The 15,415-nt window shown below is 35.5% G+C and overlaps 1 protein-coding gene across 8 annotated transcripts in view; it reads left to right on the top strand.

Annotated features, from left to right (window-relative positions):
- DOCK7 (dedicator of cytokinesis 7) overlaps positions 1 to 15,415 on the top strand; it is a 211,059-nt gene that overhangs the window by 27,043 nt on the left and 168,601 nt on the right. For all 8 annotated transcript variants that reach the window (XR_003434290.1, XR_003434289.1, XM_027113944.1 and 5 more), the window contains exons 3-9: positions 4,570 to 4,745; positions 4,935 to 5,003; positions 10,016 to 10,145; positions 10,239 to 10,451; positions 10,768 to 10,853; positions 11,427 to 11,493; positions 12,415 to 12,564. Coding sequence is in view for 6 of the 8 variants with exons in the window: in XM_027113944.1 (XP_026969745.1) it covers positions 4,570 to 4,745; positions 4,935 to 5,003; positions 10,016 to 10,145; positions 10,239 to 10,451; positions 10,768 to 10,853; positions 11,427 to 11,493; positions 12,415 to 12,564 (891 nt within the window). In the remaining 2 variants the exon portion in view is untranslated. The remainder of the gene's footprint in view (positions 1 to 4,569; positions 4,746 to 4,934; positions 5,004 to 10,015; positions 10,146 to 10,238; positions 10,452 to 10,767; positions 10,854 to 11,426; positions 11,494 to 12,414; positions 12,565 to 15,415) is intronic.

The following is a 15,415-nucleotide window of genomic DNA, read 5'->3' as shown; positions in this document are numbered from 1 at the left end:
TTGAGTCTCTATTTTCAGTTTTTTTGAGTATATAGCTGGAAGTGGAATTGGTGGGTCATATGATAATTCTGTGTGTTCTGGTTTTTTTTTTTTCCAGAACCACCGAATTGTTTTCCACAGCAGCTGTACCATTTTACATTCCCACCAGCATTGCACAAGACTTCCAATTTCTCAATATCCTCTCCTACACTTGTTATTTTACATTTTTTGGTAATAGCCATCATAATGGGTGTGAAGTAGTATCTTGTGTTTTTGATTTGCACTTTCCTCATCCCACTAATTTTGTTATGTTTTATTTTCATTTAGTTCAATGTAATTTTTAAGTTTCATTTTTCAGACTTTTGTGACTCATGGATTATTTGGAACTGTGTTTTTAGTTTCCAAGTGTTTGGAGGTTTTCCTGTTGTCTTTCTGTTGCTAATTTCTAGTTTGATTACATTATGGTCAGAGAACACACTCTGTATGATTTCAATTTTTTAAAATTTTTTGAGGTTTGTTTTAGGGTTCAGGTTATGGTCTATCCTGGTATTTACTTTTTGGGCCTTTGAGAAAAGTATTTGGTCTGTTGTCGTTGGGTGGATTGTTCTATAAAACAATGTCAATTAGACCTATTGGTTGATGGTGCTGTTGAATTTTACCATATCCTTGTTGATTTTTCTGTTCAGTTTTCTTTCAGTTGTTGAGAGAGATGTCTTGAAGTCTCCAGCTATAACTGTAGATATATCTTATTTCTTCTTTCAGTTCTGTCAGTTTTTGCTTCCCATAATTTATAGCTCTGTTGTTTAGTACATGCACATTTAAGATTGCTATGGGTCATAGCTGTTATCATCAGGTAATGTCCCTCTTTATTCAGTACTTTTCTTTGCACTGAAGTCGAAGTACTTTATCTTATGTTAATATAGCCACTTCTGCTTTCTTTTGTTTAATGTATATATGGTATATATTTTTCCATCCTTCTGTTTTCAGCCTCCTTATATTGTCTTTTTTGAAGCGAGCTTTTGGTATACCTTACTGGTACGTCATGTTTTTAAATCCATTCTGCCAGTTTCTTATCTTTTTATTGGTGTATGTAGGCCATTTACATTTAATGTTATTATCATTCTGCTAGGGCTTTAATCTGCCATTTTATTTTTTGTTTGTTCTCTCTGCCTTTTGTTTCTCTAGTTTCCTTTTTCTGTCTTCCTGTGGGTTATCTGAACATTTTTTAGAATTCCATTTTGATTTCTCTGTAATGTTGTTGAGTGCATATCTTTGTATAGTCTTTTTAGTGGTTGCTTAAGGTATTGTATATACATAACTAACCACACTACTGGTGTTGACATTTTACCAGTTTGAGTGAAGTGTGGAAATCTTATGTACCTTTATGTCTCTTCACCCTATAGGTATTAAATTATATAGACCTCACCTGACATTGCCTCAGCAGTAAGGGGAAGGAGTTCTTGTTACTGCTGTATAGCAATAGGTGTCCAGATTCCCTGTGTGGACTCCACTGACACTGTGGGAGTGGAGGATTCATTACCTTCCAGTAGATATGAAAATCTCAGCTCCCCACTCTGACTTCTCTGACATTGTGCTGATGGGTAGTGTTGGGATGGCTTGTTACAGCTTGGTGAGGGTGAAGTCTAGCTCCCCATTTGGCCTTTGCTGGTGTGGATATAGGTGGGACTACAGTTTTTCATGTGATGTTTGGCTGGAGTAGAGTGGTTATTCTCTAACCTTTTCTGTTTTGCTAGGCTGCTGCTCTCTTGGTCCTTTGGCTGGGTTTGGTTGTGTTTTTTGTTTTCCTGTGCTCCTTGGTGTTTCTGGGTTGTGGACCTCTCTAGCATCAGGTGTGGAGTATATAAGGTAAAAAGAAATTTTAGGTAACTCACTATTGTGCTATTCCTTGGGTCCCGAGGTCCCTGTTGGTCTGCCTTTTTCTATCCACCTTTTAGAGCCGTCTTATGTTTATTTTATATATAATCTTCAGGGTTTGTAGTTGTAACTAGTGGGAAGAATAGAGAAAAGTATGTCTACTCCATCTTCCTGGAAGTGGAAGTACCTACTTGTGACTTTGATGTTGAGCACTTTTTCATGTGCTAAATGGCCATTTTTTAAAAAAAATAAATTTTATTTTATGGACTCTGTTGGATTTTTTATTTTAAAAATTTTATTTATTTATTTTGGTTGTGCCAGGTCTTAGTTGCGGCACATGTGCTCGTTAGTTGGGCTCGAGGGCTCCTTAGTTGTGGCATGCAAACTCCTAGTTACAGCATGCATGTAGGATCCAGTTCCCTGACCAGGGATCCATCCTGTGTCCCCTGCGTTGGGAGATGGATTCTTAACCACTGTGCCACCAGGGAATTCCCAACTGGCCATTTTTATATCTTCCTTTCTGAATGTCTTACCAACTGCCCCCCCATCCCCCACGCCATTTATTTGAGGGGGTGGTTTGTTTTTATGAGATGTGGGACTTTTTTATATATTCTAGATGCCAGTCACTTATTAAATGTATTTTGTAAATATTTTCTCCTAGTGTGGCTTGCCTGTTCATTTTCTTAACCATCTTTTGATGTATCAGTTTTTCTTTTACGATTATCCCTTTCTCTGTCATGTCTGAGAAACCCTTGCCTACTCCAAATTTTGAAGATATTCTCCTATATTTCCTTCTAGCAGCTTTATAGTTTTAGCATTTATGTTTATATCTATGGTCCATCTCAGTTTAGTTTTTGTATATGTCATGATGTAAGGATTGAAGTTCATTTTCCCCCCCATATAGATATCCAATTTTTCCAGCAACAGTAATTGAAAAAGATTTCCCTTTCCCTGTTGAATTGCTTCTATGCTTCTATTAAGCATGTCATGATAGTGTATTATGTACTTGGTAGAATAGGTAAGATAGAATGCTTATGAGAAGGGCTTCCCTGGTGGTGCAGTGGTTGAGAGTCCGCCCCACGAACAGACAGGTTCGTGCCCCAGTCTGGGAAGATACCACATGCCGCGGAGTGGCTAGGCCTGTGAGCCATGGCCGCTGAGCCTGCGTGTCCGGAGCCTGTGCTCTGCAACGGGAGAGGCCACAACAGTGAGAGGCCCGCGTACCGCAAAAAAAAAAAAAAAAAAATCTCTTCACAGAATGCTTATGAGAGAAAACCATGAATTTATATCTTAAACACCCAGTTTGAAATTTTGCTCTTCATTTTGTGGCTATTTTATTTTCAGAAGTTAACTTCTTTGAGCACAATTGCCTTTATTTGTAGAATTGAAATAGTAATTATCTCTAACTTATAGGGTTTGGGGGAGGTTTAAATGAGAAAACATATAATGATAATGATAATAATAGCTACTATCTTTTGAGTGTTTATGATGTGATAGTCATTCATTATTTTACTTAGTATCTTTAAAATGTTGTTGCTCTACCTAGTTGTTCAGTCCAAAGAAGTATAGGTTAAAGCACCTTCTTTGTAGTAATGCAAACTTGCACAGTAGGCAGGTCTCAGTGTTTTTACCCAGTTGAACATCTTGAAAAATAACATATTCTTATTTTCATTGGTCCACAACTGCACATTTGTTGTATAATCACTTATAGTTTTGCCTGAATAATTTTCTTTCTTGAATTAGATAAGAAGTAGAGTATCTTATCAAAAACTATAATTTCAGCTTGGCTAAGGAATGCCACAAATATCCTATTATTGCTAATAATACTTTTAATGGGGTCTGTGTATTAGTCTCCTTGGGTGCTGTAACAAATTACCACAAACTGGGTGGCTTAAAACAACAGAAATGTATTCTTTCACAGTGCTGGAGTCCAGAAGTCTGGAATTAGTATCAACGGGCAGAAATCAAGGTTTTGGCAAGGTTGCACTTTCTTCAGAGGCTCCCTTCAGTATCACTTTCTTGCCTCTTCCAGATTCTGGTGGCTGCTTGTGGCACATCACTTCTACCTTTAAGGCCAGAATCTTCAAATCTCTCTTTCCTGTGTCTTCATATGGCTTTCCTCTTGGTGTGGCCCAAATCTCTGTTTATCTTCATATAAGGATATATATGATTGCATTTAGGACCCACTCAGATAATCCAGGATAATGTCCCTCTTTTAAGATCCTTAATGATAGCTTCAAACACTCTTATTTTATATTTTATTTATTTTCACATATAAGGTCCATGGATTGGGATTTGGCAATCTTTTGGAGGGCCATTTGTCCCCCCACTGCAGTATGGTTGTACGTTTTTACTAGGATAACAGTAACAACAAATAAAGTAAAAGCACCACTAAGAAACTTAGCAATGAAAATTCCAAATTATAAAAAAGAATCCCTCCAGTGAGTATTTTGTCACTGTATAGTATTATAAAACTGTTATCTTACTGTTTTTATGTGGGAGTTATGGGCAAAATCGAAGCAAGAAAATCAGACAGAGTATGACCCAACACTTTGTGGTTTCTTTAGTTCATCTGGCTGAATATCTGTTGACATTTTAGAAATAGCAAGAGAAAAATTACGTTTTTGTAAAATAATAAATCTATTTAAGTTTTAAAATTCTTGTGTCCACCTCTTCCTTTATACCCACCTCTCACATCCATCCCTGTTTATAAAGGTGCCCCTTACTGAAGCAGTGGATCCAGTGGATTTGGAAGATTACCTCATTACTCATCCTTTAGCTGTGGATTCTGGGCTTTTAAGGGATTTGATTGAATTCCCTCCAGATGATATTGAAGTGGTTTATAGTCCTAGGGACTGTAGAACCCTTGTTTCAGCTGTACCTGAAGAAAGGTAAGGAGACATTTACCTATTTCTGGTTTTAGTGTAACTATAAAAAGGCTACCTTCCATTATTTTATTTAGATTCTATTTCTTGTGGTAGTGTTGTTTCCTATTATATGAACAAGAGCGCAGCAGCAGAATTCACAAACATCAATGCTTTCCTGTCTAAATTATAAATATATTTTCTTTTTTAAAATAGTGAAATGGATCCACATGTTAGAGATTGTATAAGAAGTTATACAGAAGACTGGGCAATTGTGATCAGAAAGTAAGTTATATATTCATTATGACATTTAAAAATACTGAGTAGGATCTGTAAATGGATTAAGGTAGATTAATACTAATTATGAGACCTGAAAATTCATTTAAAAAATAGCTGAAAAAGTAAAAGAAGAACCTTTGCATATAGATATTTTTTCCTTAGGAGTTCCACAATTACTTTCTCTTACTTTCCTTATAAAATAATACATTTGTGGGGATAGTATTTCTATATTATCATAGATCATTAGTAACTAATAGTAATATAAAATAATGATTTGTAGTCTAATTCTTTTGGGAAATCGTGGGTAAATATTGATGAATAATTTGTATTTCTAAAAGAGAATCCAATTTATTGAATTGGTTAAGTTTAATAGCTAGTTTTCTAGATCAAGCTGTTTGAAAGGTCTCTGCCTTTTATTAACTAACTGAATATTTACAGGTTCTTGACCTGTACATCCAATCAAGTCAGTAGTTGTAAAAATGTTTTGTTTTACCACAAAATTTATGTTTCTAATGGATGGTGTTTGAAATATCAAGTCAGATTAAGAAATAAAATAAAATTATTCTTCCTTTGCTAATTTGCATAATGAAAAAGGGTCTTCATACTGAATCTTCTTAGCCTTATTTTATTTTTCTAAAGGAAGTATAATTACTGAAGTAGTGGAAAATTCTGTTATGACATTGCAGTTTTGAGAAATGAAGTTATCTGTGCTAAATTGTACCAGTAACAGTGATGTATCCATTGCTTATTTTGTTGCTGTTGTGGGCAACTGTCTTATTTCACTGTGTTTCACTCTTGGGGTTACTGCTGACATACTTTTTAGTTTTAGTGTGACCTAATAAAAATACAGTCTGCTACCCTTTATAAAGAAGAGCTGTTTTTATGAACTTACAATTTTGATAAGTATTTCAATAGCCAGATTTTAGAGATTACTGAAGAAGACCGTTCCTCTGTCAGATAACTCAAAAGTTTTTACCTTTATGCATGTATGTTGGAAACCTGTAATCAGAAATCTTAATAGAAATAGATTAGTTGTAAAATATATTAACCTTAGAATCATGGAGTCGTCTTGCTACTTAATTCTAATCAAGGGATTGCTGACCTTGATTTAAGCCAAGAGGGTACAATAGTTAACATTTATGGTTATTTGCTATATGCTGGGCATTTTATTGGATACTTTACACTCATCTCATTTAAGGTTCCAACAGACAAGGTAGCTCAGGCTCAGAGTACTTAGGTAACTTCTTTGAGGTCCCATGGCCAAAAAGTGGGATAGCTAGGATTAGAACCTAGGGGCATCAGATTCTAATGCTTGTATTTTTTTCTGTTATACTAGATATTATTTATTACCTTCAGTAGTAAATGGAAGACTAAGGGGTACTTTTGGTAGACTAGAAGTTTTAAAGTATCCCTGAAATATAAAAGGTATGACTGGAACACAACAGAAAGCCACAGCACAGAATAATCTAAGATACATGCAAAAGGTTCAGTAGAGCTTTAGGCTCAGTGAATACAGGCAGTGGAAGGGGGACCTGGGGTGAATGTTGGACATTTGGTTACTTTGAAACCTCTTATATCCTTCTTTATGCATAGAAGTGGGAGCAGAGGTATCTGCCTATTTATTTATTTATTGATTGATTGATTGGCTGGCTGCGTTGGATCTTCGTTGCTGCGCCTGGGCTTTCTCCAGTGGCGGCAAGCAGGGGCTACTCTTCGTTGTGGTGTGCGGGCTCCTCATTGCGGTGGCTTCTCTTGTTGCGGAGCAGAGGCTCTAGGCATGTGGGCTTCAGTAGTTGTAGCACACGGGCTCAGTAGTTGTGGGTCGTGGGCTCTAGAGCGCAGGCTCAGTAGTTGTGGTGCACGGGCTTAGTTGCTCCGCGGCATGTGGGATCTTCCCTGACCAGGGCTCGAACTCATGTCCCCTGCATTGGCAGGCGGATTCTTAACCACTGCGCCACTGGGGAAGTCCGGTATCTGCCTATTTTAAGAGGACTAATTATAGGGGCTTGAGCTCATACAATAGTGCCTGGGGTGGGCATACCTTGGAATAAGAAGGAGCCCTCATACCCAGAAGACTGGCAGACTCTGCCTGGAAGCATGAGGTGCCTCTTCTCCACAGCCACTGGATATGTGCTTGGCTAAGCAGATACAGTATTTTCAGACAGATATGGGCTTACAAATTAAAAAATGAGCATTAGAACCTAGAATTGCCAACCATTTGATTAAAACCAGTGCACTTGAAAGAGAATTATCAAACTACAAATAAAAGAACTTACAATTTAGGAAATAGTTAACAGAACACACATCAAGACCCATACGTGTAACTAATATCCTCAAAGAGATGTGAAAACGTTATGGTAACCATATAAAAAATCAACTGGTTATCTTTGGAAGTGAAAATTTTGTTCAGTGAAAAAAATGTTTAAAACTCAGCAGATGGGTTTAATGGCAGAGCAGATGTGACTGACAAGTGGAATAGTAAGTTATAAGATGAAACCAAAAACTTCTTCCATAATTCAGCACAGAAGGGTAAAAGGATAGAAAGTACTTTATTCATTCAAGACATACTTACTGAGAGGCTAGTATGTGCCAGGCACTATACTAAGCAGTGATGATACAGCAGTCAACAAAACTAACTCCGTGCCCTCATGGAGCTTATGTTCTACTTGGGGTTGAGGGCAATAGACATTAAACAAACACAGATAAATATATAATAGTTGGGAAGAATAGAAGGAAGTCTTGTAGAGAAAAAAAGTAGGATGGGGGGATAGGGAGAGCCAAGAAGAGGTGATTCCACTTTGTGAATAACTAATCGGAAGAGGCCTTTCTGATAAGATGAATTTGAGCGAAGACATGAAGGAAGTTAAGGAGTAAGCCCTCTGGATATCTGGGGGAAGAGTGTATTAGGCAGAGGCAAGAGCAGTATACGCAAAGGCTCCATATTGGAAGCATGCTGGGAATGTTCAGGGAATAGCAGAGAGGTCAGTGTGGCTGGAACAGAATAAGTGAGGGAGAGAATGCCAGGATACAGAGTCGTAGAAATGGTGGTGTTGGATGGGTAATCATGTAGAGCCTTATCATAGCAACTGACTACAGGAACAGAATGATAATATAGGAAAGAGTATTGATCATGAATCATGTCATTCTTCTCAGCTCTCTTGAATTTCATACTATCAGTTTTTTAGGACATAAAGGAGGAAGAATGCAACAGTATTCTGGTTTATTAGAGTAGCTTAGATATCTAGTTTCTCAATTAAGGCACTTTTTTCCCACATTATCTCATTTTTATTAAAAAATACAAAAACTATAAGTATGTATATACTTATGTATATGTATATACTTATGATTATACATACGCCCAGGAAAAGATCCAGTTAGTTAAATACTAGGAGTTCAACACTGATACTCTGAGTAGTAAAAATATAATGATTGTATTTTTATAGATCTGTATTTTTAAATTTTCAACAATGAGCATGGATTGATTCTGTAATAATAAAATGTTATTTAAAAAAAAAAACCTTTTTCATATAGAAAAGCAACAGTGTATTCTGTCCTTTAAGGAAAATACAAATGTTTCCCTTGAGGAAAAAAGGTGCAAAGACTAGAAAACAGTTTAGTATCTTTCAAAAATATCTGGTAATGGTTTTTTGCTGCAAAGTTTTGTCTATTTGCTTTAGTCAACATTGTGTAAAGAGTTAAACAGACCTGTGTTTGAATTCAAACTTTGTCACTTTACAGGCATTTTTACACAAATTAAGGCACTTTAAACATTTCATGAGAGATTAAAATATCTGCTTCTGAGTAATATCTTTCATGTTACTATACTGCATATTTTTATTTTAGTTATTCCAGAGAAAAATGCTTTCTTTTATTTTGTGATTATACTATGATGTGAGCATCATGTAGCTGCTATTTCAGTACCGTTCGCAGCAAGACATGTGAATAATTCATATTAAGTGTGATTCTTTACTATGTCATAAATTGACTGATAGAACCATATCATCCTCTGGTAATTATAATTGTTTATGCTCCAGTTAAAATTTCCCCCAGTTTGACTATATGAGGTGTGACACAGTAGTTGCTCTTTGATCATAGTGTCTCTAATATTCTTGGACATTGGGTTGTTAGGAAAGAAATATACATTAGTTTAAGAGTTGTTCTTAGCCTAATATATATATTATACAACAATATATGTTAATTAAGAATATATGTATACAGTGGTGTAGATCTTGCTATTCTTGCATTTTACAGGCTCTTTTTTTTTTTTTTTTTTTTGGCTGCGTTCCGTCTTCGTTGCTGCGCGTGGGCTTTCTCTAGTTGTGGCGAGTGGGGTCTACTCTTTGTTGTGGTGCGTGGGCTTCTCATTGCCGTGGCTTCTCTCGTTGCGGAGCACTGGCTCTAGGCGCATGGTCTTAGTTGCTCCGCGGCATGTGGGATCTTCCTGGACCAGGGATCGAACCCATGTCCCCTGCATTGGTGGGTGGATTCCTAACCACTGCGCCACCAGGGAAGTCCCTATTTTTTCATTTTAGAAGCCTGAAGCTTTAGGTTGTTTAAGATTTTTATACATAATGAGATATAGCAAAATTTTTTTGGCTATTTGGAACTTTAAGCTTCAGTGCTTTATATATTTTTGCCTTTTAAAAATTTACATTGTTATGAATGCAGGATATATTTTCTGCTCTCTCATTTTATTCTTTAACCTGGCTTCCCATCCTTTCCTGTTACTGACCAATTCTCTGATTTGAAAGTACAACTTAAATTATATCCACATGATTGTCATGAAAAGGAAGGACAATATGATTTACCTCTGGAAACTCATAAATGCTCTCTAGTTGGATTAAAGGAACTCTGGATGGAAGTTTTCTTAAACCTCTGGTTAAATGTTAAATACACTCAAAAACTGCCAGAATATATTCTTATTATGTAAAGAAATAATGCAGAGAACAGTTGGCTTATTACATAATGATGATGAAAAATTTTCAAAAATTGATATTTCCTTATTTTATTTTGAATAGATATCATAAACTGGGAACAGGATTTAATCCTAATACATTAGATAAACAGAAAGAAAGGCAAAAAGGTTTGCCAAAACAGGTCTTTGAATCCGATGAAGCTCCAGATGGCAACAACTACCAGGATGAACAAGTAATACTTTTATTTTTAAATGACTATAAGAAGTTATTTTAATATAGTTTTTTTTTATTCATTGATTAATATATTTAATGTTTTACATTACAGGATGATCTTAAAAGACGTTCAATGTCAATAGATGATACTCCAAGGGGTAGCTGGGCCTGCAGTATTTTTGACTTGAAAAATTCACTTCCTGATGCTTTGCTTCCCAATTTACTTGATCGAACTCCAAATGAAGAAATAGACCGTCAGAATGATGACCAAAGGAAAGCAAACCGTCATAAGGAACTCTTTGCCTTGCATCCATCACCAGATGAGGTATAGATAATTTGGATATAAAGAAGCAAATGATTATTAAGATAGATGTTTGGGGAGTATGAATTGTATGTAGCATTATGATAATGTAGGGAATAAAACTTAATTGAAACATAGTTATGCTTTTTGTAAATGAAGTATAGTTGAGCACACTTATGATGTAATGACTCCTGTTTGAGGATAAATAGGCCATTCTTTTCTGTGTTCACTTGTGAAGACTAAAAGTAGTAGATTAATAAAATAAGTTCTTAAAAAATAAATTGTAAAGGGTTGACATATGGTAAGCATGTTCATTTTGGTGTTGCTTGTCAATTTGTAGGAAGAACCAATAGAACGACTTAGTGTTCCTGAGGTGCCCAAAGAACATTTTGGTCAAAGACTTCTTGTAAAATGTTTATCACTCAAGTGAGTATTTCTTTTGTTTACTATGTAACTTTTATTTTCTGGAATAATATTTTGAATACCAGCGTAACAAAATCCTGGTAGATTTTATACTTGTGTTTGTGTCCTTTTGAAAAGTAATGTTCTGTACATAATTTTAAATTCTACTAAACATTTCATCCTGCCTATGAAGCTGAGCTTGAGAGCATTTTTGGCTAGGTGAAGATGACTCTGCCTCAGTTATATAACTAGTCTTAAAACTTGAAAAAACATTCACTGAAATCTGTAGTATTTATCAGACACTGTTCTTGGCTTGAGGAATATAAAGACAAAGTATCTTTTTCCTTAGAGATGATTTTATATTTGTTACATGGCAGGCTTTGTTTTTTCTTAAGATTTTGAAGTATGTAGTAATGGTTGATTTAGACTGTGAAAGGTATACATGGAGAAGTGTGTTTCAGGAAGAGGGGCAGTATAGATGGTGTAGCACAGATGTAGAAAAGTACAAGGTATTGAGAGAATTTATTTTTGGAATGAGAATTTCTCTTGAACTATGAACTTTATTTTTAAACTGCTTCATCCTTTTCCTTCTTAAAGGTTTGAAATTGAAATTGAACCCATTTTTGCAAGTTTGGCTTTATATGATGTGAAGGAAAAGAAAAAGGTAAGGTTATATAATTTGAACCTAGTCTTTTGTCACAATCATAGGTTCAGAAACCTGTTTTTAAGTGTTTTATAAGATAAATAATGACTTTTTGAGAATATTATTAAACATGGATTTTTTAGGAAGAAAGTAGAAATTTAAGACATAAAGTATTTTCTTACTATAAAATAGTTCAGTTGACCTAGTTTTTGTTTCATTGAAAGCGTTCCAAAAGCAAGTAGCAGAAGCAACTTTCTTTTAGTTTAATAAATAGAAAAAATACAAGAAAACCATTTTAGGCAACTGATGTATAAAGGATTACAATGAAGGTGACAGTGAATTTTTGTTGGTGTAATTTTCAGATTTCACTAGCTAAAAGATCATTTATATATATTTCAAATATTCTTGTCTAAAGTAGTGCTCTTAGTTTTGCCATTATATCTTTATTACACTTAGGAGTTTTTCAGAGGGCTGTCTCATACAACATTTCAGTATTCTAAGCCTAATGTGTAGAAGAAACTTAAAATGCCTTTAGTGACTTCTGCTGTCAACATATTATGGATTTCTATAGTGGAACTGTATTCCAGCAATTTTATTTTAAACTGTATTTGCTAAATCAAATCTTCTGAGATGTTATTCATGTAATTGTTTTAAAGACTCAGTTTGGGGTAATTCATCTCAATAATAATTTCTATGTATACTTTATTAGAAGTTAAATTTCTAATTAAAGGAGCGTGGGATATGGTTCTTTAGAATATGTTTTTTGCATTATATTTTTTTTGCTTTGATATAGACATGTAAAGATCAGTCAGTGAAATATATGGTAAACTGTATGTTAGTATAATCGTCTAATATCTGTAATATTTTAAGACTGTGTATGATTTTTGTGAGTTTTTATAAAATCCACAGGTTTTAAATTTAATATATGAATATGCTTTTTAGATTTCAGAAAACTTTTATTTTGACCTTAATTCTGAGCAGATGAAAGGATTATTACGTCCACATGTACCACCTGCTGCCATTACCACCCTGGCACGATCAGCTATTTTTTCTATCACTTATCCTTCCCAAGATGTTTTTCTTGTAATAAAGGTGAGAATAATGTTAAATATGTTTGTTTATTTGTGTTGTGTCTGTATACTTGTGTCCCTATCAACATTGCAAGGTTTTTAAGGGTAAAGATTTTATCTTTAACCTATTTTTTCATCTTAAAATTTCTTAACACAATATTAGACGTATACTATAGGTGCTACCTAAATTTTTCTTGAGTGGGGAGCTTTATTAGAGTTCTCCAGAGAAATAGATCAGTAGGAGGGAGATACACACACACACACACACACACACACACACGCACGCACAGAGAGAGAGAGAGAGAGAGATTGATTTTAAGGAAGTGGCTCGTGTGATTGTGGGGGCTGACAGGTTTGAAATGTGTAGCGCTGGCTGGAAATCCAGGTAAGGGGTGATGTTGTAGTCTTAAGTCAATTCCACAGGGCAGCAGACCAGAAACTCAGGCAGGATTGCTGTGTTGCAGTCTTGAGAATCCTTCTTTGAGAAACCTTAGTCTTTGTTCTTCAAGTCTTCAACTAACTGGATGAGGCCCACCCACATTATGGAGGGTAATCTGCTCTACTCAAAGTCTACTGATTAAAAGTTAATCACCTCTAAAAAATACCTTCATAGCAACGTCTAGATTGGTGTTTGATAACCTAGCCATGTTGGCATATAAAATTAAGCATCATAGGAACTATACTATGATTTTATCACTCAGCTCCTAAATATATAAATACTAAAATCTAAATCATTGAGATCACGGAGCATTATGATTTGACTGTCAGCCAATTAAGAATAAGGATTACAGGGCCTCCCTGGTGGCGCAGTGGTTGAGAGTCCACCTGCTGATGCAGGGGACACAGGTTCGTGCCCCAGTCCGGGAAGATCCCACATGCCGTGGAGTGGCTGGGCCCGTGAGCCATGGCCGCTGAGCCTGTGCGTCTGGAGCCTGTGCTCCACAATGGGAGAGGCCACAATAGTGAGAGGCCCGCGTACCACAAAAAAAAAAAAAAAAGAAGAATAAGGATTACAGATTCTAAAATCTGAATATTACTAAGCCACTTAGCTTAGGGTAACTTAAGAATAATTTACCTTAACTTGACCTTGACTTGAGAATAGCCTAAAATATATTCTTTAATCATTTTGTCTGTATTTATATAAAATTATCATAAAAAGGTAATGAATTTTATAATAAGGTTATAAAGTGGATTGTCATGAAATGAATTTTATTTACCCACAGGAATAATGTCCTAATTTGTGGACAGATTCCTATGAATTCAGGTTAAAATAAATCTTAGTTACAATGAGCAATCTTACAAGCAAAGATTTAGCAGCAGTGGTCTTCAGAAACTCACTTAAAAGTTCTAGATATTAATACAATTGATAAATGTGTATACACAGTTATTTTACATGGGAAAATAGTAAGTTTTCATAAAATAGAACATATCTGAGGGAATGAACTGGAAAGATAGAGATGGTGATTGGAATGCTGGCTGCTTAAAAATGAGACTGTTCATACCATATGGTCCCAATTGTGTAAAATATATACACACACACCTATACACACATAAATGGTTGTATATACATAGAAAAAGACTTTTACATAATTTCAAAAATATGTACAAGTTAAAGTGTTTTACAGACTTTAAAGAAAATGTATTTAGGAGGTTTTCTTAAATCATAGTCCAGCAGGATGTTTTTGTCTTTTGAGAGAAAAATCCCCTTGATCTGTGTATTAGTTAGTTATTGCTCTACAAGAACAAAAAGACAAAATCCCAGTGGCATACAACAATAAGCATTTTTTAGTTCATGCATCTGAGTTGTCTGTGTGGTCAGCCAATATAGGTTGAACTCTGTTAGGTAGTTGTGCTCCTTCCAAGTGTCTGTAGGTTGGCTGGGCGTCACTTGATTTAGTTAGAGCTGTTCTTTGTATGTCTCTTTTCTGGCAGGCTAGACTGGCGTATTCTCATGGTGATTGCCTAAGTGCCAGAGAGCAGACCCAGTTGCAGAGACACTTTTCTAGCATTTGGTCACATCACACCAGCTAACATTTTATTGGCCAAAACAGGTCACATGATAACACAAACTCTAGGAGTTGTGATATATACCTGACCTCTTTATTTGGAGGAATTGCAGTGTCATATAGCAGTGAGGGGGTAAAGGAAGGGTGAAGAGTCATAGGATATTTATATGTCAGCTTTGGTAGATGCTGCCATATTGGTTTCCAGAGTATCTGTGATAGTTGTATTCCCCACCAGGGGTGAATAAGAGTTTCAGTTAGTCACACTTACCAGTTTTTTAAAAAACTGACATATGAAATCCCTATAATAAGACCTGTATAGTTTACAAATGTGGTGTAAACAGAGCGATGAACTCTTACTATGTATTTTTCTGTATAATCATGACTAAGCTCAAGCCATACAGTATTTCCATCACCCCATCACCCTGGAGAGTTCTTTTGTTTGTCTTTCTAGTGACTATCCCCTCTGTTCCACCAGATGACTAGTATTCCAACTTAAATCACCATTATTTAGCTTTTCCTCTTCTTGAATTTCATCTGAGCACAGTCATACAATATGTAGTCTTTTGTGCCTGGCTTGTTTCAACTCAATATAATTTCTGTGAGAATCCTCTATATTATGTACAGCAGCAGTTCTTTTATTTTTATCATCATGTTTTACTTCATTGTCTGATTATAGCACAGTTTATTTATCCTGCTTAGATGAATAGATAGACTTTGGTAGACCATAGGGGTTTTTTTCCCCCCTAATGTATATCTGGTTTTCAGTTGGTTATTATGAATAAAGCTTCTATGTACATTCTTTAACAAGTCTTTTGGTACATGAGTATACATGTGTTTGCCACTCTGTGCTTGCTTTCTCACAGAATG

The sequence above is a fragment of the Aethalodelphis obliquidens genome, unplaced genomic scaffold, assembly GCF_003676395.1.
Source record: "Aethalodelphis obliquidens isolate GAN/ISIS:26980383/991018 unplaced genomic scaffold, ASM367639v1 scaffold13, whole genome shotgun sequence".
NCBI lineage: Eukaryota > Metazoa > Chordata > Mammalia > Artiodactyla > Delphinidae > Aethalodelphis > Aethalodelphis obliquidens.
This window is presented reverse-complemented; position numbering and strand designations above follow the sequence as displayed.